The sequence below is a fragment of the Embiotoca jacksoni genome, unplaced genomic scaffold (genome assembly GCF_022577435.1).
Source record: "Embiotoca jacksoni isolate LCO1_2020_lvr unplaced genomic scaffold, fEmbJac1.0.p SCAF_46, whole genome shotgun sequence".
In the NCBI taxonomy this organism is placed as follows: domain Eukaryota; kingdom Metazoa; phylum Chordata; class Actinopteri; family Embiotocidae; genus Embiotoca; species Embiotoca jacksoni.
The window spans coordinates 848,883-876,305 of NW_027185399.1; the positions used below are offsets into that span (position 1 = coordinate 848,883).

At 42.2% G+C, this 27,423-nt stretch overlaps 1 protein-coding gene across 1 annotated transcript in view; it reads right to left on the reverse strand.

The window, feature by feature from the left end:
• Window positions 1-19,061, reverse strand: part of rims4 (regulating synaptic membrane exocytosis 4) — a 43,244-nt gene extending 24,183 nt beyond the window's left edge. The window contains exon 1 of the mRNA XM_069169735.1: window positions 17,754-19,061. Within this exon, the coding sequence (XP_069025836.1) occupies window positions 17,754-17,850 (97 nt within the window). The 5' untranslated portion in view covers window positions 17,851-19,061. The remainder of the gene's footprint in view (window positions 1-17,753) is intronic.
• Window positions 19,062-27,423: the final 8,362 nt, after the last annotated feature.

Below are 27,423 nucleotides of genomic sequence, written 5' to 3' on the forward strand. Positions count from 1 at the left end.
TTTTGGTTTTTTTCTTTGTTTCCAACACTTTGCACATTTGTTACGTGAACGGCCGTTGTGAAGCCACGAGTTCGGATTTTGGGCGGCACCATCTTTAATTTAATTTAAAATTGTATTTGATTTTATTTGTATATACTGTACAAGTTTTATATTTTATTATTTTATGTTTTACTACCTCTAATTTGATTCTGTCAATTTGATTGCTTTTACTCTGTATGTTTCTAACCTATGCTGCTGTAGCGAAACTATTTCCCGTTGTGGGATCATCCACCCATCCATCTACCCATCCATCCACCCACCCATCCACCCACCTACCCATCCATCCACCCATCCATCCACCCACCCATCCACCCACCTATCCATCCATCCACCCATCCATCCATCCACCCACCCATCCATTCATCCACCCATCCATCTACCCATCCATCCACCCACCTATCCATCCACCCATCCATTCATCCACCCATCCATCCATTCATCCACCCACCCATCCATCCACCCATCCACCCATCCACCCATCCATCCATTCATCCACCCATCCATCCACTCATCCACCCACCCATCCACCCACCCATCCATCCATCCACCCATCCATCCACCCATTCATCCACTCATCCACCCACCCATCCATCCATCCAAAAGAATCAGAGAACAAAGAACATTATAATAAATGACCACGTAATTTGAATTAGAATCAAATTAGAAAACACTTATGACATAAATTAAAACAGAAGGGCTCCTGTTATAGATGCAAATCTAGGCAAAACTATTGATGTGACCTTTAATGTTGTGTTAATATTATGCTGCTTTATGAATTGAGTTTTATGTATTGAATTTAAAGCTCGCTATTATTCAGATTATATGCGTTTTTTTGTTGGTAGAAAAAACGAGCCAGTCCCTCTAAGAGCTGCTTCGGTTAAATAAACCGCTTTGGTAGTGAACACCAACCACAGGTAATGACCCTGAAACACAAACATTTACCGGGGGGTTAATAAGCAGACAGATGTTGGCCAGCCAGCATCTGCTTGGAAAGCCAAGCTGGACCTTTTTTTTTTTCTTTTTTTTTTTCCCCCTCTCTTGTGACCAGCTGTTGTTGTTTATTGGTTTCCAGATGTTTTAGGTTTTATGTTGGCCACGTGTCATGTGGCGATGTGGCAGCTCAAAGTTATTTTCTTCTGTCAAACTAAAATTTTCTTTCACCACGTTCGATCATCTGCCAAGAAAATCTATGCGAGTTTGCAGAAGTAAAAGGCTTGATTTAGGGAATCTGGGGGGCGTCGTTCCCAACCAGATGTGACACGATTCAACTACCGCTGTTGAAAAGGTGAACATTTCCCACTGATATCCTGCGTGTCGTACGTATATAAATACCAGCAAGTCATACCAATCTGCTCTCTGCCTCTAGAAGACAAAAAGAACACGAATTACAAGTAAAATCCCACTTCGGTCCTAAAAATAGGTTCCTGCGTTCATGGTGAATGTAGTTCACAGCGTGTGATGCTGGAGCACCCACTGTGATGTCGCACAAAAAACAAACAAAAAAAGAGTCTGAGGTGACACATACAAAAAAAGTTGTGATGTAGCAATCAGAGAGTTGGGACTCATTATTTTGTCTCCCAGCAGAGAGATATTCACGAAAAGCAGAACAGATATACGAAAATAGACGCTCCCCCTCCCGTTTTCAGCCAACGGATCCGGGCCAACACACTGACAGACAGACAGACAGACAGGTTGGTTGGTTGCACCTCGTGGCCCTAAATCACTCTATTTTCTAATCAGCCAGGCCATAACTGTCACTCAGAGAACTGAAGTTACATTCACGAACGAAACGTCTGAAAACTTAACGACACCATTTTGTTCAGGATTGTATTTTTTGAAAATCCCTTCAGGACATCAGCTAATATGTGAATCCAATGTGGGTCTAACAACGAATCGATATGTCTGCTCCATCCTACCGGGCGTAGACTTCGGGTTTATTGCGAAGCCACTTGAGCAGCTGTAACCAATCAGTACGATCCAAAACCGAGGCCAGGCTAACGTCACGTGGAGATCAGTACCGATGAGTTAAAGTCAACCCCGAGGTCAACGTCCGTTACGATGCAACGAATGGAAACGATCTCTAATTAAGAGCCGTATGTTCCCGCAGTGAATTTGGGGTTTGGTAGGCTAACCGAAACCGTGAGTCATTTTTGTCGGCTGCCGTCGACGATTGCCAGCCGAGGGAGTCGTGAATTACTATCTACGAACATTTTCCCTCCTCACTTGTGAGCAGAGGTCTGACGGAGACCTTCTTCAGGAAACCGACGGTGAACTGGAAAAGACGCCTAAAAACCAGCAAGACGGGCAAGAGGTCAAACGAGCCGTTTCACTGCATCTGTTAACGTTACAGTCGATGAGAAGTTCTAGTAGCTCCCAGATGTTTACCGCTTTCTTTTCCTGTATTTTTCTGAGTCATCCGGTTGCTTATGTTTCTTTTGAAGCGGGGTTGCTACAAGAGGAGAGACTCTGCAAAAGAGAAGCGAAGGCTTTTGGGAGGGTTTAGGCGTCAAAAGCTCAAAAACAATGCTGAAATCTATCGATGCGGTGAACCGGAGCGTCATCGAGGCTTCCTGCCGTCTCCTCGGGAGGCTTTTCTTTTTTTTTCCCGAGAAAACCCTTTTTATCAAGTTTCCAAACTCTCCACTTCACACACATCTGAGGCATCTATTGGTCTCCCGTGCAGCGCTGAGAGAGTCGTGACGTTTCCCTTCGGTTCCTCCACGCTGAGTTTGCTAGACGAGCTAATGAAGAGAGACGGGGGTACATCTGCTCCTCTGGGAGACGTTGAGAGAAAAAAAAAAAAAAAAAAAGGGAAAGAGGCAAACAAAGTTAGCTCGGTCTAAACGTCTTTAGAAGAGGGATCTAAAAAAATACTTCTGGGAATACTTTGCGGTAGTCCCTCCTACGATATTAAAGCCGCTTTGCTTCTATCTATTAGATCTGCAGACAAGTTTTGGACACTATCTATATGTCGACAGTTCACGTCTTGGATCTCTTTGCTGTCCTTTTCTCTCTCTGCTCTCCCCCCTCAAACCCAACCGGTCGAGGCAGATGCTCCGCCCACCTCTGGTTCTGTCGGCGGTTTCTTCCTGTTAAAAGGGAGTTTTTCCTTCCCTCTGTCTGAGGTTTTTTTCCCCTCCTAAAGTTCTGCTTTCAGGACTTTGCCTTGAAATAATCTGCATCACAAGGCTTAAATAAAGGGGTCAGGCAACGCCGCCACATCTCCACTTCTGTCGATTGAACAAATTGTTAAATAAAATAAAATACTCTGAGAAAAAAAAAAAATCCAGAGTGAAATTGCTCTGTCGCCATCAGCCTGTTCATTACACAAAGAGACAATCTGGCATAAGGTGCTTGTCAGAGAAAGAGAAAGAGAGAGAGAGAGAGAAAGAGAGAGAGAGAGAGAGAGAGAGAGAGAGAGAGAGAGAGGATCCTGGGAGGCACTGAAAGAGTTGCATTTAGTTTAAAAAAAAAAAAAAAAAAAAAAAATTCCCGGTGGAGGTGAAACGATGACGAGCGATGACTAAGGCTGGAGATGAATCGGAAGTCGCTTCTTTTTTTTTTAAAAACCTCTTGGCACCACAAACGATGGGCGAAGCAGAACGTCGCGGGCCAGAAGACAGGAGACGCAGCTAATTACTTTATAGGTAGATAAGCTTTTTTTCTTCTTCTTCTTCTTTTTTTTTTTTATAACCTTTTCGAAATTAAGCTTTTTTTTTTTTATTTTTTTTTTTTGCTGAATGCGATTTTTTTTTTTTTGAGCAGCTGGCAGCTATTGTGCCGAGTACAGTCACAGTACAGTGGTGTACAGTTGGGCTCGAAGCAGCCAGGTTTTAAATGCTTTTTTTGCTCAAAGTCACGTTTAAGTTTAAGGGAGTTTACAAGCCTGTTTATGCACGAAGCGGAACTAAATTAAGATAATAAATTGGCCCGCCTTTCATGGACCGAGCCTTTGGCTTCAATCGCGTCTATTCTGCTTCAGTCTTATTTTCCGTCGGCCGCAGTCGGTCCAAAAGATGTTATTCCCAGGGAAGATCATTTGAGGTTGTTTTTTTTTCGATATCAAAAGTCTCGGTAACTTTTTTAGAGTCTGAAAGACCGTCGAGACAACGTCATTAGCGTTGGCGCCGCATTTTCCTGTATAATGCTGCAGTATTAGCATTTTTTTAAATTTTTATTTTATTTTACAGAATCTGTACAATTACGTTAAGTCTTTTAAAACAACAATACAGCATGGAAATATTAAAGCATTAAATATGCAAGCTGTACACGGATGTGTGTCGTGTGTGTGTGTGGGGGGGGGGGGAACGAAGTGAAGACATTGACCAGCTTTTACAGCCTGGATGACAAACGGTTAAGGGAAAGTGAATCAAAGCTGTGTGTGTGTGTGTGTTGGTGCATATATGGATTGCCATCAGATCATCACTTTCTCTCTCATCCCCCGCCACTACAGCAAACATTCACAGGAAATTGAAGTGGATGTTTTCAATCATCTCCACTCAGGCTAAATGGCAGTGTCCCGGCGATCCGCGGGAAAGTTATCGATCCGCCAATACGCCGGTTAACCCTTTACATCGATTGGACATTTCTGTCATAAAAAATACTCGTTCATCAGTGGTTCATTTATGAACTTTTAACCTGCCATATTGGGGGCGGACATGTTTCCATTCACACACGCTGAAACACACGGCATTTAAAACTCATCATTCTTGTGTTGAATGGATTTCAAAACGTTACGTGAACGTTATGGCTCTTATGCTACACATGACAGACATCTTTTGTAATAAATCATTAAAAAACATGCTGACAAATGTTAATTTCGTCTCATGTCCTCATTATGCTCATCGTGTTTTGGCTCATCTGCGTATGTTTCTACTTACACCAAGGAGATTATGTTTTTAATCGGGATTTGTTTGCTTGTGAGCAGGATTATGCAAAAACTACCATCCCGATTTTCATGAAAATTGGTGGAAAGGTGTAACGTAGACCAACGAGGTAGCTGTTCAATTTTGGGGCGGATTCGAACAACGCTGCGGATCCACAAGATATTTTTCTCTTTGATTAACGTTGCGAGGTGGCACATTTGGACTACTGAATACCAGACATCTTAAAATCCTGTAGATGTGCAGTAAAGTTCAATTGTGACAAAACATAGGCCATTCTAGAAAATGTAATCCTCTGATTTATGATGCTGATGTATTTGCTAAAACACTCAAAGTGTTGGATTGTTGTTGAATTTAAGGTCTCACCAAAGTTACAATTAACGTTTTAATCTGGACCAAAGTGATTCGCAAACCCAACGATTCACATTGCAAACTATGTTTTTACTTGGTTTCAATAAATATAAAGAAACATGGAAGGAAGACGATGTGGTTCCAGCGATTTACTTTGATGACAAAAGTTTTGTAAAGTGCTTTGGTACCTTGAAATGAGGTCAGTTGAACACCCAAAGGTTAAAAATTTAAATGTAACTAGCAGCTGGGGGGCCAGCCGTGATTTTGTTACACCACAAGTAAGTTGGCTGAGCCTCGGTCGGCCGTCCCCGAGGCCTCCTTGGGGAAGTGTTAAGTGTGGCGGCAGCAGGGAGGATATGAGGATGCTGACGTCAGCATATTTATACATTATTTACTCACGCAGGTTTGAAGTATTTCCAGTGCACATCAAGTCAATGTCTCGCATTGCTTTGGTTTGAATATACAAGACTGTTCTGTCGTAAAATGTATTTTAAAGTCTTTGAAGAACAAACTCTAATACATTTGTCAGAAGGATGGGTATACGTTGACAGAAAAACAAAGACGGATCGAGTGAAAACGAAAGAGCGGAAGGACGGCGTCTCGGAAAGAGAAAAAAAAGAACTGTCAAGACTGGAAAAGACACAAAAGAGAACGAGCCCAAATTAAAAACAGGAAGCCCGAGTGTGAGTGGCAGAAATGAGAGAGAATGAAGAGATAAAGATAGAAAGATCAAATGAAAAGTTGACAGCGTCGATGAAACTAAAAAAAAAAAAAAAAGAGTACTGCGTCGCCGAAGCAATCCAGCAAAGTGACAAACTGTTTTCCAGAGAATTACGTAACCGATATTTTTCTTCATTTTGAGACAGACGCCATAAACCAAACTGTTTTCCTTCCACTGGATAGAAGAGCAAAGCAGTGAGAAAGTTAGAGCGACTGAATTCTCAAACAGAGATGCTCTCAAGGAGGGAGGTCATTGGAAATATGTCTGAAAGTATGTTTGATATTTTGAGCATCAGAAAGTTTTCTGACTTTGAAATGTGTTCGAAAGGAGTATAGTGTTTGTTCTTCAACAATATGGGTCTTATATTTACTGCATTTTCCTAAGAGCAGAGATTTGAGTATGCAGAGATCTCTGAAGCCTTGAAGGTAAATTGCATTCTGCTTTTTTAAATTTTTTTGTTATGGTAATATTCTTATTTGTGTGTCTCAGATCAATATCAGCTTCCTCTGTATGTGCTGCTTGTTGTACAGAGATGCTTCCAGGACCAGTTGAGCCAGTAAGGGTTTTCAATTATTTTCCATTTTCTAATCAGTTTTATGTGTATAGCACCAAATCATAAGATATTTTATATCAACTTTACATAGTGAACTGAAAACTGTCCTTTAACGGGAAGAAACCGACAGATATTAAAACGATATGACAAAATACAGCTTCCAACAGTTCCTGTTTAATTCACACATATTTTGATAGCAAACCAATCACCAAGCTGTCCAGCACAAGACTTTTGTTTCAAGGGTCGAACTCTTCTCATTTCCATGGCGTCTAATACTGCCATTTGTTTGGAAGTCATTTTTTTTTTTTTTATATACGTTACTTGCATTAGTTACATCAGTTAGAATAAGTCAACGTTGAATTTTACTTTCACAGAGACATGAGCACCTTGTTTCCTGAACGAAAGTCCTGCGTTTGATCGACTCGACCTCATTTTGAGCTAAATGCTAACGTCAGTATGCTAACGTGCTGATGATTAGCAGGTAATGTTCGCCGCGTATCGTAAGGAAAGGAGCTCCGGAGACTCTATCCGTGCTACATTTCAACCTGCATAAGTATTCAGGTGTACCGTCTTAGTTTAGTGTGTTACCATGCTAACATTTTAGTGCAGAAAAAGCGGCCCGGCTGCAGCGCAACAAAGTGCCGGACAAAATAAAAGTTCGCCAAGTGATCGATCTCAGGAAGTGACTACATTAAGTGATGGAAATGTATGAAAATGTTGTCAAGATATTTAGCTTAAAACCAGAAAATGTCAACTTCATGGTGCCGCTAGAGGATTATCAACACACATACTAAAAATACAGCAAAAAAAACCCAGCTTGGAGGGAATCCACGGCAGCTTGGATGTACTGCTGAAAGTTCCCCTCCGAAGTCCCGACATTGAATCCTTTCGCATAAATCTGCTCCCTAAAAGTTTCAGAGCAACTCTTCCTACATGTATCCAACACATACCGCCGATAAGATCTCGATGAAAATCAACTTCAATGCAAAAGCCAGACGTCTTTTTAGCTTCCGTGTCTTCCTTTTTTTCTACTTTGTAGGAATGACAAGACAATTTTACTGCTTCGCTGCAGGGAGAATAAATCACTTTAAAAGGTGGCCAATTTTGTTGGTGCTTCCAAAGTTATAAATTTAACATGATTTTGGCAAAATATTTTACGAAGAACTCACACACACAAAGTGCACTTGTGTTTTTCACTCACAACAGAGTCCTCCATCCTCTATTACAGCTGGCACTGTGGCGATTCGTTCCCGCCAAGGTCTGTATTGAGACCGCGGGGCAGAGGAGAGGAATAACTGGTTCGGAGAGGAAGAAGAGGCTCCGACAAGGGCTTCTTAAAATGAGGAAAAATGCCTGAGCAAGGAGTTTTGGGAAATGAAAAGAAATACTCAAAAGACTCAAGTATCACAAAGACTTTGTAAAATTAGAAAAAAAAAAAAAAAAGGCTCCACAAGCGCTTCCAATGCCAAGTCAAATTTATAATAAAAAAATGTTATGCTGACACTAAAGGCCATTTTTAAGGACACCTCCACGGTATGGCTATTACTTACACAATGTTCAGTATTTTGCACACACTGAACTTTAACCTAAAAAAAAAAAGCACATTTTCTTCTGTGCAAGCTCCACAGTTCTTTTCAAAATCTATTACTTGGGCCACCTTATCTAACTTCCCTCTGCGTTTTATACTCTGATGGCCCACCAGCTGTTAGGGTTTAAAAATTGTATTGTATCAGATGACAACCTGTCTTGCTTTTTTTGCTGTGATTTAACTGAGCGATCCACTGGGACAGTTCCTCTAAAATAATCCCCCCCGCCACAAACAGGACACACTCCAGTGATTAAGCGGGGTTATATTAGGTTTCGGTCGTCATAATCGGAAAGTTTTTCTCTAACAGGTATGAAGTTCACACATGGAATAGTCACAACGTGCAGGCAATTAATTAAAATCTGACTAATAAATGCGAGAGAGAATTTTTACATTGTAAAAAGTGAAAGTAATCCAACCCGAAATGACGACAGCGTGTAATACACCTGTCAGTCCAGTAGAGGCGATACCCTGCGAGCTAGGCGTGAAAAAGAAAGGTAAGAAGGCTGTAATCTTTTCCAAACCACATGGTTTTTACCATGAACCAAAAACCATGTGGTTTGGAAAAGATTACAGTTTGAGTTTGAGTAAGTAACTTTACGTAATTAACGTTATGTACGCCACGAAAGTTTAACGTGTTACATAACGTATGTAACTTGATTATATTACTGAAAAGAAATTCACCTTGACTTTTGCTTTCACGCGAACTCTTAACACCGGCAGTTCAAGTCCCGTGTCTGGAACTTTATCACTAAGTTGTCACATGACGTAAGAACTACGACCTCTTTCTTCGAGCCTTGTGATACAACGGTGTACTTTTCAAGCCTGGAGGCGACTCACAACGTGACACTGATATTATATCCTCTAGTGGACTGACAGGTGTATTACATGCTTTGGTGTAAACCGGGCTGGGAAATCAAGTCATATATTGTATTGTGAAATTCATTGCTGTAAAAGTTGGTAACCCCATTTGTTACCAAAACTCTTAGAAGTCATTTTTATCTCCTTTTAAAAAGAAAAATATAGTTAAAAAATGAACTTTTTTTTTACATTGTAAAACAGTAATGCAGTATGTCAAATTAAAAAGAGACAAACGTATGATTTGATTGTCAACGTAAGACCTATTATATCCTCAAAATGCCTTTTAAAAGGAAACTCTTGGTGGTAAAACGGATACTTGATTGGATGGTAAATGCTACTTCATAAATGTTAACGGTTTTCAGACAGAAAACAGTCCCTCAAGTTTTACATCATCTTGCAGTTATAAAACACTTCCTGTGGAGAAAAGTGTTTCGTTTACTGCTCAGCCATCATTTCAGTGCAGTGCAGCTTTATGTCTCACCATAAACACCACACCTTTACAGCAGACCTGCTCATTAATTAAAATATCACACTGAAGCACTGCAGCATTCAGGGGTCATTAGAGATTTTGCAACTGTATTATTGATGCACTTTCCGAACATGTTAGTCACATCAAGAAATTTCAACAACAACAAAAAAACAGAGAAAAAGAAGCATCTGGTCGCTCGAGGTTTGGTACCAGAGGTGTGATCTAAGCGAATTATAACAGTGTTAGATCCAATTACATTCTTTACTTAGAGCCGATGATGACATTAGATAATTACCTCAGCTTTTCTTGAACTTACTCTAATTAGTAACATGAAGCCAAAATGAGGACCATGGGTGGTATTACTACTAAACTGAGACCAGATTAGTTCACTGTGAGTGTATTAAATGTTCATCCTCGTCGCTCCGTCGAGAAAAATGAATCCTTCACAAACAGATTGTGAAATAAAAGCACAATGGAAAAGCTGTGGTTGGAGGTAATTATGCGTTTTCTCTGATGCTTTCAGCGCACTCGATTGAACGGTGGGTTCTTGTTTCTGACCCAAGAGTCGGACCGCTTTTTTGTTAAACCGTAACTTTAATGAACACCACGGTTTGAGTCCTTATCTTTACTTAACCGAGCTGTTGAATACCACAAGAGGGGAGCGGCTCGCACGGACTCTTCTCGTGTACGCGGTAAATACGATCCCATTAAAAGTCCAAACACTTGCGCCGGTAAGAGGTCAAAACCGCAGCGGTTCCACGACTCAGCGCAAACGGTGGTCAGTGCAGTTTATAGACGAAACTATCGAGATAAATACTCAAGTTTCTCAAATCTAGAGTTCAAGGAAAAAGAAAGAGACAAACGGGACAGATGACGACGAGAGGGGGGGGACAGAAAGTGAAGAAAAAAGGTTGAGAAAAAGACGAGGAGACGAGAGAAGGAGGAGGAGGAGGAGGAGGAGGAGGAGAGAGGAGAGGAAGAAAACAAAAAAAGAGACGAGAGGAAAATAAGATGACGGATCGAGCGTTAACCGATATTTCTATTTGGCTCCAAAAAAGACGCTCGTATCGGAGCGATTTCCCAGCGTCCCCCGAGCAGGAAAGGGGAGGATTCAAGCCGTCAATCGGAGACAATTGGAGGTGGCTGTCAAAGCTCGTCGGATCAACACGTTCAAATTGCCCCTCGGTGATTTCCTGTCATTACCACACAAAGCACGGCTGTTAAGCAGCTGTGGCATTAAGAATGAAAATTCCTTCATTATGTAACGGTATGTTTTGAAGAGACATCGCGGCGGTTTGTCTCGTCTGGCTTTTGTCTCCGCTTGAAGCCCACGTCGACTTGACTTCCTGCTCTCCGACTGTCACAATGCAACCTGTCAGGAGCCTCCATCATTCACACCACTGGGTTTTTTTTTTCTTTTTTCTTTTTCCTTTCTATCTCTATCTTCTCAACAGTCTTCACGCGTGCTTTTACTTTCAGCCTCATTCTTTGTGTTTTGGAGCTACAGGTGTTCCCGGGCGTTTCGTGAGGATTTTTCTCAGTGATCCAACAAGCCTCAAATCTGAATGGGTATTCAAAAGGGCCGAAGTGGTTAATGTCACCAGCGTGAATGACGTGAATCCGAGTAGCACATCGAAAAATAGAAACCAGACGGTCCTGTAGCTCGCCGTCTATTAATTTGCAAACACGACAATGTTATTTCAATAGATATGAGCTGCACATATCAGCCGGTTTCCTCGCGCTCCATCAAAACCTCATCGAGTTGCTGCCCGCTTTAAAGGCGAGCCGCAATCACCCTGCATCCGCTCAGCCTCGGAGATGGAGGAGGAGAAGGAGGACGAGGAGGAGGAGGCAACTTTATTAAGTGCGTTTTACGCTACAAGCAGCGCAATGCATACAAAATCAGACCCCGACCGAACTAACGTGACAAAATGTTTTCCATACAAACTGAAACGATTTTCCAACGTAATCGATGACTTAGATTAAGTTCAGAGGAAAGACAATTTTTTTTGTGTGTGTGTTTTTTTCTGAATGAATTCAGCGTCACATTTATGAAGTGCATCAGTTCTGCGTGGGAGGTTGTTGGGGTGGATGGAAGGGCAAATAAACGCATTCAGAGATCGAGGTTCAGGTCCAGTCAGGTTTTAGGAAACAAAAAACATCCTCGGTAAGAAAGATCTGGTTTATGTGCAGTTAATCAAAACCACAATCTTCCCCATAAAATAAACAGGTGGAAGCAGACGGCCGCTCACCTCGCAGTCTGTTGGAAGTTTTCTTCCTGTTAAAAGGCAGTTTTTCCTTCCAGCTGGTTATTTTTAGTGGTAATTGTTGAATTGTTAGGTGGCTTTCCATAATGCTTGAAGGTTATAGTTCGACCTTACCATGTTGTGAGCCCCGAGAAGAATTACGCTGTGATTTGGCGCCATATAAATAAGGTAGAATTGAATTGCTTTAGGGGCCAAAAGATGAATCACATTTTATATGTTGGCATAAACTAAAAACACATTAAAGATATTAATACATTCACTGTCGAAAAAAATGTTGCGACTTGAAGACGTGAATATAAAAACATAATCTGCCTTCACTTCCTTCAAAACATTCAAAATTTGCCGTTGCAATTAAGTTGAAATATTTCACAGTCATATTTGGAAGGACAGATGATCTACGTTGTCGTTTTACTCGAGCACAATGTACGTTTTTTTTGTAATCTTAACTAAATTTTCAGGTTAAAGAATAATTCCTCGGGTCTGTTTGGTTTTCGGGGTTCGAAAGTGTTCCTTGGTTCCATTACGGGGTTTTTTTTTGTTGTTGTTTTTTTTTAAAGTGCATGGTGAGAAACACACTGTTAAAAATCCCACGGCCATTGTTCCCGCATCAAACTACGGAACACCGAAGAACACCCTCCCCGCTGCCATATTTGCTCGGTATAACAAATGAACACCTGCAGCCTTCACCCCCTCCACCCCTCCAACCCCCACCCTACCCCCCTCCACCCCACCCGCCCTCCTCCCTCTCCTCCCTATAGAATAGACCTCCTTTCTCGGCAGTCCATTTTTTACTCCTGACTTTTCTGGGTCGTCTCTCCGGCTCAGAGGCACACCAGAGACCTCCCTCTTTCTCTCTCTCTCTCTCTCTCTCCTCCTCCTCCTCCTCCTCCTCCTCCTCCTCATCCTCCCTTATTTCTCTCGTCTTTACCTTTCATTACGAGTGTCTGTTGGTAGACCTCTTTTTCCCCAATTTAAAAACACTTTCATTAAAATACAGGACTTCACAAGCGTGACGGGATTAATTTCGACTTTGGAGATCGATGTTTTACTGGTGTAAATGGAGTCATGATGCGATAAAGGGAGAAAAAAAAAAAAGGAGGAGAGGACTGAGGGGGAAAGGAGAGGATGAAAAGATAACAACCGAGGGGAAGGAGAAAAAAAAAAAAAATAAAAAGACCTACGGAGGCATTTTAATATTTCAATCCTCACTTCCCTCCCTCGATGCTGTTCCTTCCACCTCTGTCACACCCCTCGCTCCTTCCATCATTTTCCTCCATGCTTGTATCCCCCGGTTGACGTATGATTCATTTTCTACATGTTTTCCACCATCCTTTTCTCTTCACTCCCTCCACTCGTCCGTCATTCCCAGCTCTGCCTATAAGTTAGTTCCTCCCGTCTCTTCCCTTTCTCTTTTCCACGTCTCTCGACCGGTCGATGGCCAATGTCCGAGACGCTCCGTCGTTACGCGACATCTCATTACCTCGGCTGCTTTACGACGCCATAATAAGCGGCGGGTGCTCATACTTCACGCGCACATTTAGCCGACACTCTCATTTATAACTTTATTGCCTAAAAAAAAAAAAAAGCCACGGGTATGTGATAGGAAACGTGTAGCATAAACCGACATTATCCCGGCTCTAATATTTCACCATACTTATATACTTATGGAATAAAAAAATAAGCACGTTCTGAGATATTTTTCCATCTTTTTTTTCCTCCTCTTCTGAGAACATTTTACTGCAGCACACACTTTCACACAAAGAAATATAAAGTCAATTAGTCTCCCAGAGCAGCAACACAAGGAGCATCTGTTCGGTTTCTGTATTATAGTGGTTTTTTTGTTTTTTTTTCCTTCCATTTGATTAATGAGAATATCAGAATGAACAAGAAGAAGCCTGAGAGAAAAAAAAAATCGCCCTTAAAACACTTAAACATTATTACTTTAATCTTTATTGGAAAAAAAAACTGCCGAGCTGTTGGAAATGTACCTTTTGCTTTGGCTGGCAATTTTCTTCAGTGAACAGCAGTTTTGAATTTGCTCGGTCTGAAGACTTTCTAGAATTTGATCGTTGAAAATGCCTGCAATGTACGAAGGTTTAAACTACAGTTACTATATCACATGTAAGTATATGAAAAAAATAACAAAAAGGGGACAATTTTGAATGTGAACAGAAGGAAAATTACTACTTTTATCATAAAATGTAGTCGATTGAAGCGGTAAATTCCTCAATACGTTTTTTGTTTCTCTAACGAGTAGCTGTGAAACCTGTTGCGTTTGTCGGCATCAGCGCCATCATTTAACGTGTTAGACCTGTCCGCATCGCTAGGGGGCGCTCTATAGATGCCGCTAAAAAACAAAACAAAGCTAGTAGCTTCCAAGGCAATTAGCTGTGTTTCTATCAGCAAAAATGGCGTACGAAAGTTTGAGTGCGGATGTTATGGACGAGGATGTTTTGTGCCTAACTCAAATAATTCAACTGTTTTTATTATTATATATTGTGAGCAAGGTAATACGGGGTAAACGGACAAGAGACCAACAACGCCGCTTCGGGAATTGGCCACACTTTCTACAGAACCTTAAATTTTGGTTTTAAAAATTGATGATAAGCAGTTCAACTATTTCCCCTAGAAATTATGCACATATATTGCGAAACAGTTTTCACATTTACACAATATTGGCAAATGTTATCGATGGCTGCATTATGCTAAGAGGTTGTTTTACTAAAAGCTATCCAACCATCCGACTGGTACTTCACACTGCATGCAGGCCCCTTCACTAACATTTTGAATGCAGTCATTTTAACTGAATAATATTCCATTAAACTGCAGTATGAGTGCTTTTACTTTGGTAAATGATTCGAGGAAGTAAACACTCATTTTTGAGTCATTTCCCCACTAATCATGCAAGAAGAAATCCACCATAGAAAAATACACAAATATCAATTTCTGCATGAAACAGCTCAGAATAAAATGCAGAAATGAGTTTTTGAGAATGAGGCATAAATCACTTTTCTGAAACTGGAACATTTTCACCACGTTATCTCGTTTCCTCCACTTTGATGTAAAAACCACAGCTGACTGCAATGAGGAGAGACTGTATAAGGAGGTGCAGGAAAATCATGACCTGAAGCGGAAGATGAGCAAATCTGGGGGACACCGGATTAACCCCCAAATAACCCCCGGATTAACCCTGCAAAAAATTAAATAAAATGACTGCAGACTTGATCGTATTTAAGGGGACATTTCTCCTTCAAATGAGCGGGAGCTGGATGTTGGCTTGAGTCTGACAGGTAATGAAGTTGACGGATCAATAAGCGCCTGATTGAACATTCAGCTTTTCGTGGTTTTACATTTACTCTCTAAAGCGGGAGAATCGTCACCTGGGACGGTGAAATCTCCCGGTTCGCTGTCGCTATTCAGAGTTATCTAATCGTAGAAGCGATTGCAGCAGCCAATTCAAAGCACATTCAAATCCACAGGAACAGTTGGAGCTGCAGGTTTTTCAGACCTGAGTAGTGTTCAAACTTCTGTTTCTTATTACAAGAACTTCCTTCGTGTCCTGTCGGCGAAGCATATTTGAATTAAACTGAAACGAAGAGAAGAGACGGCGTTGGAAAAGAAACGAGAAGAGGGAAGAGGGGGGGAGGGGCGAGCTGAGGAAAAACAAGAGGTAAAAAGCAATTAAAAGGCAATTTAAGGGGGAAAGAAAGTGGTAACCTGCAAACGGGATTTTTAAACCGCCGAGTGAAAAGAGAGAGAGAATTAACCTGCAATCAGGGCCTCTATTTAGCTGCAGTCAGCCACAATCAGCAGCCATATTAGCATTTAATTAGACTGAGAGCCACAAACCACGGCCCTGCCGCTCTGCTCTGATTACCTCACACACTGCTTTCCTATCTGTGCGAGTGTGTGTGTGTGTGTGTGTGTGTGTGTGTGTGTGTGTGTGTGTGTGTGTGTCTGGAGACTTACCTGTGTATTTGTGTTGGGGGGGGGGGGGGGGGGGGGTGGCATGTGCACCTACAAATTACAAATGATTGTGTGTAAAGTTTCCAGACATGGGGAAGCCTGTATTTTCTTACAGGTGTGCGTGTTTTATGAGCGTGAGTTAAAACGTTTTGTCTCGGTAGTCGACACCGATTCGTTTCCGTTCTCCACCGAGACGCCCGAAGGCCTTTTGTAACCAACCCCTAGCGCCACCCGGTGGTATTGCAGCTTAAGGCACGTCAGCCTCATTTCTTCACACCCTCGGAGCCACGTCCAATTTGATATGCTCTTCATTTGCAACCAAAACTTTTGACGACACGAGCAAAATTCTCAGGTCTGTGAACAAAAAACAACCAAACTCCCCAAAATGTGTCCTCTCAGTTCAGAAAGTTTTACTTATGAACTTGATTTTGGATTGCGGTGCAAGAAATGTGCTCTTAAAGCGTAAAAAAGATTCACATTTCTGAATTCACTGGTTAAAGTATTAAAATACTGTAGTACAGCCCAGCATGATGTCACAGCGTGTAATACACCCACCTGACCACTAAAAGACACCATGTCACGTGGACGAAGGTCATATAACGGAAGTCATGACGAAGTTGTTGGTGGTCAGATGGATGAAACACCAGACTTTCACCCAGGAAACATGGATTTGAAACTGAGAATAAAAATGATGTGGATTTCATGAAAGACTTTTTCCGGTAGCTTTGGTACCTAACCGTATATCCTTTAAGTCAATTTTTTATAGGAAAGATAATCTCGTACTGAGGTTTTCCCCCGACAGGATTAGTACGGCAGGAAATCAGGATGTGATGTAGCAGTCGTACCATTTCAGAGCAAAAAAAAAAATGCATTACATCATCCAATGCATCCAATTTGAGGAAATAGTTGATCCTACCGACAAATTTCATCATAGAAACGCTGACGTAATCACACGGGGGTACGCAGGCACACACACACATTTATCAGTCTTCGTCTAGTCTCAGCTGACTTGACATGTTTGACTGAAGGCGGTCAGGTGACCTGATCACAATCAAATCCGTGTCATTTTGGGGTTTTTTGTCATGTAGGAAAATAAAACCGCCAACGTGCAATTTAAGCCTCTGATCATAAAGACTGCTTGAAATCCATCTAAATTCCTGTTTGTGGATGTGATGTCTCAACACAGAAACCTGATAACACCACACAGAAGCATGAACACAAGTACGTAGCACAGATAAACACAAATATATATATATATTGGAGACCAAATTTGGGTTAAATTCCAACATTATTTCCATTTAACTGATAATTGCCGGCAGGAAACAAATGTGGAAATCCTCATTAGCTACGCACATGTTTTTTTCCGGTGTTTTGTTGTCTGTGGGCGGATTAATTCAATAATCGGCTAATTGTTTCCGCACTTAATGTTGACAAGTCGCATTTCATCTCTCGCTTAAAATTAGCATCAGGAAAAAAAGATGACCTCTGGCTTATGGAAAATAATGATAAATGAAATTGATGAACAAACACGATGTTAAACGTCAAGTCAACCTCACGGAAAAAAAAACTGGTCAATCCTTTAAAAGCAGGTCAAAACGGCCAACGTTGACCTCGGCGACCTCTGGTGGTCGGAGTCGTTATGGCGGGAATCACAGGAGGAAAATCAGCTGGCATTCAAAAGTTTTACAACCTTAACCGCAAGTTATTTTACGTAACAAATTTAACTTGCACGTAACTTATTTCCAGCCAAACCAGGATCCTTTGCCTTCAAAACCAAAACCCCAAACTGCGATTTTTGTTTCACGTTATTGACGTCCATTTGTTGTTGCTACCGTGACAACAAACGTCCGGTATTGCCTGTCGCGTTTACTGTCCGACGGTCATAGATGTCGTTTTGTCAAATTACTTTCTTTTTTTTTCATGTAGGTGTGAGGACAATCTTTATTCTGTCGTTTTTGGTACCGAGGAAAGTGGTCCAGATTTACATTGCAGTCGTGTGTGTGTGTGTGTGTGTGTGTGTGTGTGTGTGTGTGTGTGTGTTGTTTTATCCCCACTCACCCCCGTCGTCCTCGTCGAAGGAGTTCATGCAGGGGAAGTAGATGGCGAGGGCCTCGAAGGACGCCGACAGGCTGATGCGGCTCTGCGACCTCTCCATGTAGAGGCCCGCCGTCGGGCCCGGGTCGGCCGGCTTGGCCAAGCGCGGCTGGGCATTCTTCACGCGGAGTACGGCTCGCGGCGTCTTGGACGGCTGTCAGCTGCCCCCCACGGCAGATCCACCTCACCCCGAAAACACAGTCGGGAAAAACCGACTGAAAATCGGCGCTGGAACTTTACTCGCTGGCTTTTTTTTTTTTTTTTTTTGCTCGATCGTCACGTTCTCTGCGTCGTCGGACGAGACGTCGAGCGCGATCCCCGAGAAATAAAAACAAAACGTGAAGCGAAAGAGATTCTCGCTCACTTTTTATTTTTCGGGAAGTGGAGACGCATCGGTGACCGTCTGGTTGAACCTCTGTCGTCCTGTCATCGTCTCTCAGCGTCTGCCCTCTCGCTCGTCGACGTACATCCCCTCCTCTTCCTCGTTCCTCAGAAGTGGAGGTGACAGCCTGGTGGACTCGTCGACCGTCTCACCTGCTTCTTCTTTATCACTCTGATCGAACCTGATCTCTCTGTTTCACGGCCAAACTCTCTGAACTCTGCTGCTCCGCATCTCAATCTGAACACCCCTCCTCCCTGCTTGTGCATTCGGACGCCGGAGTCTTCTTTAGATCCTGCTGAAGGAAGGATGATAGGAGGAGGCGGGAATGAAGGAAGGAAGGAAGGAAGGAAGGAAGGAAGGAAGGAAGGAAGGAAGGAAGGAAGGAAGGAAGGAAGGGAGGGAGGGAGGAAGGGAGGGAGAAATGGAGGGAGGGAGGGAGGAAGGGTGGAGGAGACGCTGGTGGTGGCGGAGGTGATGCAGACGCCCGGCGTGTTTGCTTTCCGCCTGAATCAGAGCTTTTCCCGCCCGTCGCTCGGCATCATCTCCTCCTGGCTTTTGCGTGGAGCCGCGGGAGCTGCCGCTCCACCTGCCCGGATCGGATCAGATCGGTGCCGGGTAGAGCGTTGAAGTTGCAGCAACAAATTGACAACTAAAGGGCAATCTGTTGCTCGGGTTTTTGCTTTGAACTGTGCTGCAGCTTCAGGGTCATCTGCCGCCGCCGCTGCTTGTAAACGTTCTTATTGTTGCATTCGCTCTCGGCGATGGGGTTTTGTCGACTTCCCTCTCGTCTCCTCTCGCCGGCGCCGTGTGTCGCTCCGTTGCCGTGCCGATGCTCCACTGACTGTCTGCTCCGGAGACGGGAGAGGACGGAGAGAGAGAGAGAGAGAGAGAGAGAGAGGCTGCACTGTTAAACAGCTTGTGTCTGACTGGACTCATTCATGGGGCGAGCTGCACAGAGAGAGAGAGACACAGAGCAGCAGCGGGGGGTGGGGGGGAGGTGGGGGGGTAGGGGGGCAGTAGGGATGGAGAGCAGACTGTTGCTGGCAGCCCGACCAATCAAAATATTGATATATGGATATGGGTGTGGCTTAAGGGGGAGGTGGGAGGGAGGGGGGGGAGGAGTTGAGGCGATGCAGGGCAGTTTACAAGTTTACAGAGTCTCTCTACATCAGTAAACCTGCAACAAAGCGCAGGCTGTCAGAGGTAGAGCAAATTCAAAAAATAAAATCCGGGAGGTGTCCGAACACTGAATATCAAAACTATTGACGACAAATTAATAAAGCGATATTACACGAGAAGGTTCGATCGCGTCACTCGTCGTGCCGATAACAACATTAAAGCACACCTTCTTGCGCGTAATATTGCGATCGTACAACAAGTTACCAAATAAAAAACTTTTAAATCATGTTCATGTCGTGGAGAACATTCGCTCTCAAAATATAAACCTTTTTTGCGATCTCCGTTTCCATGGCTACGCACTTGGGTACGACCAAGAACTGGAAAATTGATCAGTCGCAAGACGGGAGACGCTCACGTAACGCACGCAATGTTTACGACTCCAGGAAGTAGGACCGACCCTTAGCAACGACCCTAGCAACAGAGAGGATTTCTAGTCCGTGTTATCGCTTTCCAGATACGGTTTTCTCAAACTGAATAAATACAGCGCATAGAAACGCTAAACTGCTCAGCTACCTCAATCTGGTTGGAACTAAGATATCCGCTGAAAAAAATATATCGAAAAAGATTTAAACACCGTGTCATGTGTTCAAACCAAGCTAGCCGCCGCTAGCATTTTAAGTGCGCGACTATCCTCCCTGTTAAAAAAAAAAAGGATCCAAATTTTGCAAATGGGTCACATTTAATAAACTTATAACAAGTAAAAACAACATTATACTGCGTATTATATGAAATTCAATTCTAATTATATATTACCGTTGAGAAGGTGAAGTGATATATCTAGCGATGATCGTAATGTGTTGTCATGGTGATTTGAGCACGTTCCAAATGTACAGTCGACCAATCAGACCTCTGGGTCGGCATTACTTGTTGTATAGTGACAAATATGAAATTACAGATACCAAAACAAGCCTAAAAGACATATTTTTGAAGCAAAAAAATTATGAAAAACGAGCCGGTTTCACTCAATAAGTCACTAAAAACATTTTTTACTGCACAATAAGAAACCAGAAGCAGATTTTGCTATCTCTCCATCAGGAACACAATAATAATGAATGTTTACAGGGATGTCAATTGAACCCAATAAATAATTTATTGTAATTAATTCCAACATAACACGTATAGTGTGAGGCTTTGAGTCTGAGACAGGGTGAGCTGTGAATGTTTTAAAATATACATTTTGCAGCCAGACATGTACATCTAATCTCCTGTTTAGTCTCCGATGAGATTGTAGAGCCTAATTTTTACAGTTTTAACACACTTTTCCTTGTATTTGTTGGTAATTTTTAACACTGTAGAATCCCAAAACACACAGCAGCTCTTTCAGTGTTGTAATTTAAGTGTCGGAGACAACGCAGCTGAAAAATATCCATATCTTGTTGCGTAAACAAACACATGGCGAAAATAAAAAAGGAAACAAAATACATCGCAACCTCATTTCACAGTTTTTTGTAGTTGGAAAGTCTCTCCGATTGGAAAGCTTTTATTGTGAAAGAAGAACAGCAGGAAGTGACGTCACATTTTGAATTTGCATGAAGTGAAAAACAGCAACAGCTAAAAAAGACAGTGTTGGATTCTGAGTGGTGAAATTAGACTCGATGGGATGGCGACCTTTCTTCTTTCATCTTTTTTTTGTTTTTCCCTCTCTCTCTGCTTTTATTCCTAAGTGTGCTTCATTCCTCCCTCTTTCTGACCTCTTATTTCCTTCCTCTCTGTCTGCTTGTCTTTATCTATGCTTCCCCTCTGTTCTTCTTTGTTCCTGCTTTTTCTGTGCAGCCGAGAGAGGAAGAGGAGGAGGAGGAAGAGGAGGAGGGAAGAGATGGGCTGTGTAATCAACGTTTCTTCACAGGCCTCCATTCATCTCTCTGTTTCCATAGATAGAAGCCATAGGGGGGACACACACACACAGACACACACACACACACACACACACACACACACACACACACACACACACAGACGAGCACACACACACACACACACACACACACACACACACACACAGAAAACAAAAGCAGACCGAGACATACAAATGCCAAAAAAAAAAACTGTGCGTTAATACGCAGACAAAATGTGGTGAATCGCATTTTTATTTTTTTTTTCACGTAAACAAACGCAACAATCGACGTGCACACACATGAGGCGACAGTTGGCAGAAATGATCGAGTTTGTTTATAGATACGTCACCGGAGAATTTTGCGTTCCACGTCGTAAAAATTTCTCGGAGGGCGTCTAGAAGCCACTGAGGCTAACGATTTAGCGAGCTAATAGACGGGGGTAACGTAACGCAGGAAATGCAACTGCACAAGAGGGGAAAAAGATGAGGCCAACATTTTCCTCAGACGTAGGCTGTTATCTTAAGTTATGAAGACAAACTCTACGTGAATAAAATTACAATATATATATTAGCTTAACGTCCGACGAAAAATGAACTTCAGCGACTTCTGACGTTTCCATCAGCGAACGCGTCTCAACTCGTGAACTCGAGGCTTAAAGGAACTTTCCGAGTTCCGACGTCGCGAATACCACAAGAAGGAAGCGACCATATTTGGGCGAGCGGTGGATCTGACTCGATCTGATCGGAAACCCGACGATGCTACGTCCTGCCCCACCGATAGTCGTAATGTGACTGCACCACAGGCCTGTCAATCAAACAGACACGCCCCCCAAAAACACAACTTTTTGAAGCTTATTTTATAATTAATAACGGGATTCTTTTTAGATGGACCTCCAGAAAGCGAATAAGAAGGAGTGACTTTAGCTAACAACACCGAGGTAACTCGTAACTTATTGACTTAGAATTTTCTGAGAAGTTGAGGCCCCCAAAAAAACAGCTTTTTGAAGCTTATTTTATAATTAATGACGCCAGACGCCAGTACGCTAATTTGGAAGAGTGAATTCAGCGAATGTCATATAGAAAACTTCAGAGAAATCTAGCTTTTTGGATCCAACCTCTAGTGGCTATCGGCGGTATCGCGGTTTTAAGGCACTTGGCCTCATCTTTTGGAGCCGGAAGCTACGTCTATTGGTTTTCCCTCAAAGATCACCTTAAATTCAAAAGCTGGATGGAAACAGACAGAAACCGAGGGCAGCATATATTTCTATTTGCTTCAGCCGTGACGCACAATGCTTCATTACTGAGGCATCATTCGCCGCTGTTTATTGTCCATCTAGCAAATACGGGGCCAGAAAAAGACCGCAACAAATGAATCCAGTCATAAACAAACCTTATCAACCCAGTGCAGATATACTCTCTCCTCTATTTTTTTTTTACTCACTGTCCTTTTTTTTTTGTGTCCCTCAGGTCCCCTTGTTCGTGTTTGTTATTTCCAGTTGCTTTTTTTTTTTTTTACGTTTTTTGTTTTTTTTATATATATATAAAAGGCTCTTTACACAGCGATGCCTTTTCGCCCTCTTGTGCGCCTCCGCTGAGTGTACTGTGGCCAGTGAAGTGCACCGGCATCGTGTTGACAAGCGCTCGGCCCGCTCGCTGCGAGCACGCTGTCCGAGTACGCCTTATCACAGGAGCACTGACCTTTCGCTACGAGCAACCTGCCTCGGCCGCGGTCTCTCCGTCTTTATCGTGTCACTGCCTCTCCGCATTTTTATTTTTTTTCCACATCCTCCTCCGTCTGCTCCTTCCCGTCGGACCCTCCGTCTTCCCTCTTCTTGCCGCTATCATCGGCCGTCTTAGTTTAGATCAAGTTTAATCTGTCTACCTGCCAGTTTCTTTTTTGCCATTTCTGCCTCTGCTGTCGTAAATAAACCCGACATCCTGTTCGTTACCTGTTTTTACCATCGTTCGCATTCACGTCTCCATTTGTTTTCTTTCAGGAATTTGATTTGTTGGTTGTTTTTCCCTGCTTCCCTGTTTTGTTTTGTTTATTTTTAATCTACATCTGCTTTTTTAGTTTTCTGTGTCTCTACTTCTACTTCTGTCTCCATGAAATTTAAAATCCTGTCTTTGGGTTCCTTTACACTATAAACAAGTTTTATCTGTTTTAATCCATAACGCACTTAAATAAACCAATTTAAGCTGACTAATGACCAAAAAGAGTCTCTCAGATATTCACACTCTATTCATTTTATGTAATAAAAAACATAAAACTTTGTTTTACGTAAAAAGGAATGAGTAAATGTGATTTGTGCTGGATTTTAAGGGGACATTAGATAATAGTTTCAGTATCAGGCGTTGCTCTGTCAACCTAAATGGCACAAACGTCAAAATGAAAGAATACTGACACTTGTTAGCGGCGCCAGCTTGAATTCATTATTCATTTGATGTCCATCTTTTGATGTCTCAGGCATCATCTATCAATCAAACATTGTGATGTGACATCTCTGTCCTGAGATTCTTTGTTGGTTAAGTTTAAAAAACCCATTTTCCACTGACGGTACCGGCTCTGCTTGACATCTACTCTTTTTTGTTGTTGTTGTTTCTTGGTGTTCTCTTGTGGACGGTATCCGGTGCCAATTTTCCGAACCCGATACTGAACATGAAAACATACCGTAGACCACCGATTGATCAGCGAAATCTGTCAGAATCGCTGCGCTTGCGACTCGGGGCATCAGTGATTAAAAGGGCTTTGCTGTTGATCCCGGTTAGTAAAGCGCAATCTTTCCTGGAGTTATTTTATGGGAAACAGTTCAGAGAAATTACATGAAATCCAGACAAAAAACTTTTTTTTTTTTTTTTTTGTGCAAAAAATCAGAAGCACATGAACCTTTAAAGGTTAAAAAAAAAAAAAAGAGAAAAGAAAATAGGTGAGAAAAAATGTCACTAACTGCAAGGAGAGTACAGCAAAATTGACTTCTTTTTTTTTTACAAGAAAACATCAGTGTCCCTTCTGGAAAATGAATTGACTTCCAGCTCCTTGATGCTGCTGAGCTAAATGAAATTAGTCCTTCAAGTTAAATGACTAAATACGTCTTTTGTCAATATTATTGTCGTCTTATTCTATTTTATTATCCCAAAAAGATTGAATTAAGGTTTTTAGTTTGGAACAAAAACATCTGGGTTCAGGGAAAGATGATTAATTAGGTTAAATAAAATGACTTTGTTAGGTTTGAGGACCCTTGTTGACTTGTTTATCACATGATGCACACCGGCCTAAAAAAAAAAAGCGCAGTTTATCATTGGAAGAGGTCTCAGTTATGCATTCCTCTCGACTGTCTAATCAGTAACGCTATTAAAATTGGACACTTTTTTTTTTAACATTGAGGATTGTTTTAAGTCGTTGCGTCCCGCTGGGCGTAGACCTCGGGTTCGTTTTGAAACTACCAGAGCAGCCTTTAACCAATCGGCATTGACTCCCGCGTGGTGCGCTGAAACTACCGACTACATTTAAAAAAATGTATTAAAAAAAGGCTTGATTTTGAGTTACTAAAACAAAACTCCATTCTGAACGGGGTTTCCAGACTATGAACATAGTGTTTCCAGACATGTAAACAGCCACAAATCCCGACCTTGCATAATTACACTTTGAAAAGTGTTTGTCTGGCTTCCTGTCTGAGTTTTTAACATTTTGCACATGAAAAATTCTTTAGACATCACGAGACGCTTTGAAAAGACAAAACTCAAGTCGGACTGAACTCTGACCTACACGGTGTGACTGAATACACGAAGTTCAGATACCAGCTCAAAAAAACAAAAACAAAAAAAAAATGAACCCGCATGTTCCCACGGCAACTGCAAGTCGCAGCAAGCAAACGTCAGGATCAGCTGACGCTGATGCGAGATGACAGGACCACCCGGGGTAGGAAGAGAAGATTGAATGAGAATAAAGGCGGGGAAGAAATTATACAGACGGCGGACGTGACATTTTCCCTAACGGCGTATATTTCAAGTGATGAGACAAAAAAAAAAAAAAAAGAAATGATGGAAAAAGAAGGAGACAGAAAAGGAGAAAATAAAATAACAGGAAAAGGGTCTTGTCAGTGTTATTGGTTATTTCTGAAATCATTCCAACTCTCAGCTCTATCTCTCTCTCACACACACACACACACACACACACAGCCATGTAGTCCGCTGAGATTATGCAACTGAATGAGTGTTATTCCATCATAATCCCGCTTCACTGGGTATTAACATTCAAAACTTTTATAAGTAGAGTAGGGCACCGACGTACTCTCTTATTCCTCGCTGTCGCGCCTTCGTTACAATATGACTAATATATATAATATATTCTAATATATTCTAATATATATATTAGCTCAACATACAACTGAAAATGAACTTCCACGACCTCTGCAATTTCGTGTGAACACGTTGCAACTCGTGAACTCGAGGCTTATAGAAAAATGTAAAGTTCCCACGTCGCGAATACCACAAGAGGGCGCCGTTCTTCTCCTCCATTGGCACGCAGCGTAAGACAAGGACCGAGGCCCTCTAGTGGGCAGCAGGAGTGATGCAGGGGGGAAAAAAATAGTCCCATAACAGAAAATGTCAGCGGACCTCGATTTGAACCCTGTGGAACTCCTTTTTCTGTATTTTTTCATTCAACGCAAAGCGACTTTTAAGCATCGTTTTCTCTCCGAAAGGAAGTTACTAAAGTTACATCTTGTGTTCGCCAGTTTGTGTGAAATCTGGTAAATCGTCCAAGTCCGATGTTGATGGTTTTACTAATGTACGACAAAGTGACCCGGAAAAAGAACAACGTGTAACAAGAAGCTTTGAAACACAATTTCACAAATAAAATTATTTTCCAAATAAAAAGGGGATATTTTATGGTACTGAAAAAGCCTTCATACCTTTCTACCTGCTGATCGTGCATGGATTGTCAATCACACACACACACACACACACACACACACTGACGTCAGTCTGTCGGTCTTGCTGTGTCTCTGGGGTCCGTCCAGGAAGAGACAGACGGACGAGCAGCCAGAGGTAAATACCTCCACTGAGTCGCCATACTGAGTGTGTGTGCGCTTTTGTTGTGTGTGTCTGTGATAGAGAATGCGTGTGTGTGTGTGTGTGTGTGTGTGTGTGTGTGTGTGTGTGTGTGTGTGTGTGTGTGTGTGTGTGTGTGTGTGTGTGTGTGTGTGTGTGTTCGGGACAAAGAACCACAGAAGGCTTCATTTACGCTTCGCTTTCTCTGACACCACGCTTTTCTTCGTGTGTGTGTGTGTGTGTGTGTGTGTGTGTGTGTGTGTGTGTGTGCAGACACTGGGAGGGAGGACAGATAAAGATGTTATATAACTGTGTAATGATGGATCACCAGGTAGCTCTGTAGTATGTGTGTGTGTGTGTGTGTGTGTGTGTATCTACACACTCAAAAAGCACAAATCTCTCCTCCGTTACATCAGAAAGCCCAGCGGACATTATTTTAGGCTTTTATTAAAAATGTCTCAGGAGGATTCTTCAATATTTACTTTGGAAGGAAATAATCCAAGCAACACATTTATTCTATAGTTTTGTCTTCTTGTTTTTTCCAGCATGTCAACGGATCATTTCCTGCCGAGCTGGACTTCACAAGCAGTTTTCTTTATGAGAAATTTATGAGAATGCTTGTAGCAATATTTTGACTGTTCAAAGTGATTTTGCTTCACCTTTATCTGTGAACTTTAATTTAGAAAATAATGACGTGAACTTTTTTCAAACTTTTGCAGAAGATGTAAAGCAAAGACGTCCGAAGACGGTCGTTGCCGATGGGTTGACCGCGGCACCGGGACGTCTGTATTTACACACCTTTTATATTTATGATCACAAACACGCACGTGCACATAAAAAAAAAAAAAAAATTTAAATTAAAAATTAAAAACAAGCCGGAAAGGAAACCAGCGGATGTGCCTGAGATACTCTGAGCGCTGTGATCTTTGTGTGTTTGTGTCTGATGGAGTTTTGAACCACGGGAGGTGAGCAGCTTTGCACCAGCATGTGATCTGTGCAGCTGTTCGACAGTACATGACTGTGAGTGTGTGTGTGTGCATGTGTGTGTGTGTGTGTGTGTGTGTGTGAGTGTGTGTGTAGTATGTGTGTGTCCCGGTGGGCGTGCAAACATAGAGGTGACATTGATTTGTCTTTGTGGATGAGGCGTTCTGTATCTTTTATTTCTCACCCCTCTACGTCAAACCAAC